We start from the raw sequence: 6305 nt of genomic DNA, 5'->3' as shown, positions 1-6305 counted from the left end.
CCAGCCCTCTGAGCGGTGGACCGCGACCGAACGGACTCGTTTACCACCTTCAGTAAAGACACCACGGGGATCAGCGGGAGAGCTCGCGGTTCTCCTAAGGAATCGTTTTGGCTGCTGCTTTGTTTTTGTGTGTCTTTTTTTTTTTTTTTTGGACCCCTAAATTGCGCGCGGCGGATCTATGAAGACGGAGGCAGGTTTTTCACTCTCAGCACCAGGTAAAACTCTTCTTTTGTGTTTTTTTTTTTTTTTTTTTTTTTTTTTTTGTTGTTGTTGTTCACTCCACAGAAACCTCCCCCGCGAGGAACGCTCCCCCGCGAGCGCCGGGACAGAGGTTTCGGATGGTGAATTCGCCGCAGGGAGTTCGTGGGGGTTTTTGCAGCTTTCCAGCGCGCCTGCAGCTCAATTAACTGATCGGCGCTTCTCGGTCGCAGCTGAATTCTCTGAGCTTGATAAGGAGTTGAGCCGGGGATGAGCCAAATAAACCACTTTTACATACGGCTCCTCGGTCTGAACCGGTTCATTGGCAGGCAGGACGGGTACCTGTCGATCCGGTTAATCTATTTCAATCTAATGTAATCACTCTATTTTCTGCTGAGCAGTCAGTTGAACCCCCTCACCCTCTCTCTCTCTCTCTCTCTCTCTCTCTCTCTCTCTCTGTCACAGTGTACTACTAAAACAGTGTTATGTAATGAAACACTGTTGCGAAACTTGAACTTTTCAACAGCTACATAAGAGTAGTTTAACTTTTAACTTCGTGGCATTTAAGCATAGGATGATTTTTTTTTTTTAAATGCCTTTTTCTCGGTCCGTCTCTGGTCCCGGGTGACCTTATGGGAACTCAGCCGGCACACCGTGTTCTCATACAGGTGTTTAGTCTATCTCTTCCACCCTTTTTAAGTTTGTTTTCGCCCGTGAAAAGGTAGGGCATCATTTTTCAATGTTTTTAATTTTGACAGTGTAATAATCCAGTGTGATGCATCAGAGTCGCAGCATCCCACATGGCCACAAAATCAACCCACCCCCCCCCTCAGAGGGCAACATGTCCACAGACAGGGGTGGGATTATTTTGATGAGAATAAGGCTCAGTTCTGATACAACTATTGGCTCTATCCCTCCGCAGACCGAGGGAACAGGGAGTGATTCATCCCCCCCCCACCCCACCCCCACCCCGCACCCCGCAGCCTGCAGCCCCCATGCCGGGCATTAGCTCCACCGCGCCTCGTTATGAAAACTGGGACATGGACCACCTCGACCATTACCAACATTATTTCTACGACGACCACGACCCGGACGAGGATTTCTTCAAGTCCACAGCGCCCAGCGAGGACATATGGAAGAAATTCGAGCTGGTGCCGACCCCGCCCATGTCCCCCATCCGGCCGGTGGAAGGGTCGAGCAGGGTCGGGCTGCTTTACCCATCCCTGGGGGACAAGCTGGAGTGGGTCTCTCAGTTCTTGGGGCAGGAGGATGAACAGCAGCAGGAGCTGCCTTGCAAACTGACCACGGCCAATGACTCCTTCGGGAACCTGAGCTCCATCATCATCCAGGACTGCATGTGGAGCGGCTTCTCCGCCGGGCAGCAGCTGGAGAGAGTTGTAGGGGAGCGCTGCGCTTCCTGTCCCGGGACGGGGGCGGCTGCCAAAGTCGCTGCCGGCCCTGCCCTTGCATCCCCGGGGAGGGCGCAGTGTGCACCCGCCGACACGCCAGCCCTCAGCGGCTTGGCGGCGGACTGTGTGGACCCTGCGGCGGTGCTCACTTTCCCGTTAACCGGTGGATGCAAGAAACAAGTGTCCTCTGGTTCAGAGTCTCACACCGACTCATCAGGTCAGTAACAGATGGACTTTTCTATATTGTACATCACGTTTCTAGCTTTTCTTTGACTTGTAGTTCGTCTGTGCTGAAGTGAGCTTTATGGTCGGTTGGTAGTATTTCCTATTTATATCCTCTACTATGTATGTCTATGATACTCAATAGGTAGTTTAGTGACCATGATCACAGGTTTTAAAGTATTTTTCTCATGGTATTTCAATGATATTCCTGTCTTCTTCCAAAGAAGACATCTACTTTGTAATTTCTCTCCAATTGCCAGTCCACATACATTTTATTCTAGTAGCATAAATATGTACTTACATATTCATTTATTAATTTCTTTATTTGTAAGGGAGACTCTGGGTTTGTAATGTCATGTTTTTTCCCTCTCATTTAGTCAACATTTTGCTTTGGTTAGCCGTTATCTGGCTGTGAGGGTTGGCATGGCACATGATGACTGCATTGCGTTACCTTGGTGCATGCAACACATGCTTCAAGCCCAGAGAGTGACACGCCCATTGAAACATCTGCTGCTTGGCGGGGCTCCAGCAGACCAGCTGCTACCTCTCCCTGTTCCTCCAGTCTGACTTATGATAACAATATCCTCTCCGCACTCCCTGGCTGGGATTTGACATGAATTCAATAAAGAGTACACATTATTGGAAGTTTACGTAACAAGGAGGGAAAGGAGGGGAGGGAGAGGAAAATCAGCCCTCTCTTTAGTTACGTCTAGCCTAAATTTTCCCTGACTTGAGACCTACTTTTTTTTTTTTTTTTTTTCCATTTTCACTCCGTGCACCCATATGATTGAGTCTGGTATGTAGGCTGTCATGTGATGTTGAGCTTGGACCATGCATAATGGTGTGTGGAATGTCACAAAGGGAACTTGTTGCTGCATTCCTCCACTCAACAGGCTGCAGCGCCAATTGTGTCAGTGGGTGGATTTTGCTCCCAGCCAGGCTGGGCTGTGAATAGAACGGGATTAGGCATTTAGGAGGTCGGCTAGGCCTGCAGAATTCTTTGACAGGAGTTTTGAGGCAGCGCTTCACGCCATTTCAGGGGCACAATGTGTGCTCATAGAAGAGGAGAATGAGCAATCATAAGAAATAAATGTATGCTTAAGCTTCAGTAAAGAGCCAGTATGGGGCTACTTGAGGGATTTTCTTCTGTATGCCTGGTAATATGAGATGTCATCTTTTGTCATATCAATGCTGTTGAAAAGAATAGGCAGGCTCCCCTCCCTCCAAAGCTCCTTGTCCATCCCCTCTTTACCGTGTTATCATGTAGAGATTACTACTTTCTGAGCCATCACATCCATAGAGGTGCAGTTATTTAAAAGTGTGTGTCAGTTCACAAGAGCATTGCAATTCTCTCAAGAGTCTAGTTAGTTGGCGGGAATCAAGTCGATAAGACCTTTGCTTATCTTTAATATGCCGTTTCCACTCTAGTAAATAGAGCAGCAAATGGTTTTCAAACCTGTGTGGCGTTGAATATTAGTCGGCTTGTTTTAACAAGATGAAGAATTGCTCATTTTCACCTGAGTGCTTTTTAACCCGACCTGTCTCTGCTTGTCATCCTCACTCTGTCCACACGAATGAATAGAGAGAACTTTCACTCAGGGAGCTGACCTAATGTAGTGATGATTCACAGCATTAGTGAGAGTTTGTGTGTGTTTGTGAGATCACACAGGTTTCACGAGGTTTTGTGAAGTTCATTTTTTTTTTTTTTTACAGAAGTATTTAATTGGCTTAAGGGCCAGGGAGAGTGTGTCCAGTGAGGTGGCTTACTCACTTTTCATGTGCCCCATTTTTTTTCTCACCTCAGCTGTGACTTGCAGTAACCACGTTTCTTTTCTCCGCAATAAAACATTTTGTTTAATAGATTTTCTTTTACCCTTTTTAGATGATGAAGACGACAAGGATGAGGATGAAGAGGAGATTGATGTGGTGACAGTGGAGCAGAAGCAGCAGAGTAAGCCTCGTCGACTGGTCAACACGCGTAAACCTGTGACCATAACGGTGAGGGCTGACCCCCTCGACCCCGGCATGAAGCGTTTCCACATCTCCATCCACCAACAGCAGCACAACTATGCTGCCCCATCCCCGGACACTTTTCCCCCGCCAGTTGAGCCGCCTCGGAAGAGGGTTCGGCAGGAGGCCTCCCCCCAGGCGATCCAGCCTCACCAGAACTCTCATTACCACCAGCCCCGGCCCGGCCATGCCCCTCTGAACTTAGAAAGCAGAAAGTCTCATGTGACTGTGGCTGGCGTCAGGTCAGAGTCACCTAACCTCAGCGCCTCCTCTCCTACCTCCTCCACATTGCCCTCATCTCCTCCCTCTTCCTCTTCTTCCTCCTCCCATTCCCAAAGCTCCCCCTCAAAGCCCCACTCCCACCTCTCCAGCCCCCAGTCCTCCGACTGCGAGGACACAGACAAACGCAAGGCGCACAACTTCCTCGAGCGCAAGAGACGGAACGACCTGCGCTCGCGTTTCCTGTCGCTGCGGGACGAGATCCCGGGCTTAGCGGACTGCCCCAAGACGCCAAAGGTGGCGATCCTGACGCGAGCCACGGATTACCTGCAGCAGCTTCACGCCAGCGAGAGGCAAAAGGCTCAGGAGAGGAAGCAGCTGAAAGCCAGGCAGCTGCAGCTGCTGCAGAGGCTGGCACAGCTCAAACGATCCTGAGCTTCAGGGCCGGCTGTCACCACACATATACACTCACTGAACTCAATGGGACTACATGAAGGAGAAAAAAGACACTAATGTTCACTTTGAGTTGGCCACGTTGGAGTAGTGCAGGTGGATTTAGTTTTTTTGTTTTTGTTTTTGTTTTTTTGTTTTTCTTTTTCTATTTTTGTGGTTTGCACATTAGCTTCTGAGTGATTGACAAGGCCACAAGCCGGTCAGGACGGCAAGCTAGGGACTGGTCTAACTTGGAATCATATGGGCAGATTAATATGTCCATGGTTACTCAATATAGATTAGTCAGACTGTTATGTTTCCCCGCGCTAAAAATGTTCACAACTGTTGCTTGCTACCGGAAGGCCTGCTGTGAACGCAGCAGCTTCTAGTTGATAAACTGCTACAACTGTGCTGTTTAACTGCTGCATGGTCTGGTCAGACGTCTCCTTGTAATAGGTGTGCTTGCACGGCAGTGATGTCTCCTCTTTCTTTCTATCAGTCTGAAGAGCCCCCTAGAGTTTCTTTCCCCCTTCAAAGTTCAGCTGTTTATGTGCTGGCATACGCTTAGCATACAACTTTTGTTTTGTCATCAAGTTGAACCTTTTTCTTTCTGCTGTGTTCCTTTCCATTTTTCTTTACTTTTCGCCCCCTCTCTGTAGCATCTAACCTCTTCCCTGTTGTTTCTTGTTCTTTTCTTCACTCTTAATCCCTCTCAGCAGTAGAAGCTTCTCACTTTATCCTTGCTGATAATGGAGATGCAGGGGGCTGTAGTTGGACTGTACTGAGCCAAGCAACAGTAATGTTACAACTGGATGGATACGTTATGTTCTGCACCTCTGAAATAGCTCAGGTTAAGTCCTAACTTCTGTGCCTGCAGGTTTCCACTGATAAACTTGTTTTTTCTTCTTGCATCAGAGATGTTTTTGACAGCAGCACTTTGCGCACTGTAGCAGTCCGTTTTGTAGCATTATTTGGAGAAAATGAGAAGTTATGTTGCCATAAAGGCATTGTTTGAGATTTATAGTATTTTCAAGCAACAATCTGCAAAAACTGTATGAAATTCTTTACCAAGATTTCACTCTCTTAATTATTGTTGTGTGATGAGACCAGCCAAAAGGTGAATGTCGGCTTCAATTAATTAACCAAAAGAAACGCTTAGAGAATGGCTTAAATTTAATCTGTATGTCATCAAAGTTGACAACTTTTACTTGGAGATGAGGCCCACTAAGTTCCAACAGTATATTTCTTTCATCTTGCTGTCTGATTACATTTGTAAATTGATTTTTTTTTTTTTTTTTTTTTTTTTTTTTTTTTGCATTTGATGTAATGCCTATAGAAGCCTTTCAATGTATGTAGACTATCCTGTTGGATGTTATGTATATAGTACCCTTTGCTGTACAGTCCCTTCCAAACCAAAACCAGAGCTGTCTACTATACTCATCCTAGTTTTTGTTCGGCCTTGTGTGCTAAACTGGGGCCAGGCTTGCTGGCTTTTCAAAGATAACTCAAAGCTTCTATTTTTGTTAATAAAATGATTGTGAAAAAGAGTCAAAATAAAACACTTACTGAACATTGATCACACTAGCCACTTTGTCACACCATTTTCTCTTTTTGTAACGCCTACTTCTTTTCATTACTTTTTCTGTCTCTGGGGTTTCTTTATTTGTACAAGTCGGAGCTGACAAAAGTTTTATACTATATTTTCCTACCAATGTGTTTCAGTGTGAGCTAATTACTGTTTTTGTTATGTAGTTGGCAGGGCTTTATTGGTGGTTATGTGCTGAAAATTGTAAGGTCTGCTGTGTCTCTCTGGAG

At 46.4% G+C, this 6305-nt stretch overlaps 1 protein-coding gene across 1 annotated transcript; it reads left to right on the top strand.

Annotated features, from left to right (window-relative positions):
- The first annotated feature begins 1181 nt into the window (after positions 1-1181).
- On the top strand, positions 1182-6074 carry myclb (MYCL proto-oncogene, bHLH transcription factor b). Its single transcript, XM_040122557.1, has 2 exons — positions 1182-1824; positions 3712-6074. Exons 1-2 carry the CDS (start codon positions 1194-1196, stop codon positions 4491-4493), a joined length of 1413 nt encoding a protein of 470 aa, XP_039978491.1. The 5' UTR covers positions 1182-1193; the 3' UTR covers positions 4494-6074.
- Positions 6075-6305: the final 231 nt, after the last annotated feature.

This window comes from Xiphias gladius, chromosome 24 (genome assembly GCF_016859285.1).
Source record: "Xiphias gladius isolate SHS-SW01 ecotype Sanya breed wild chromosome 24, ASM1685928v1, whole genome shotgun sequence".
NCBI lineage: Eukaryota > Metazoa > Chordata > Actinopteri > Istiophoriformes > Xiphiidae > Xiphias > Xiphias gladius.
This window is presented reverse-complemented; position numbering and strand designations above follow the sequence as displayed.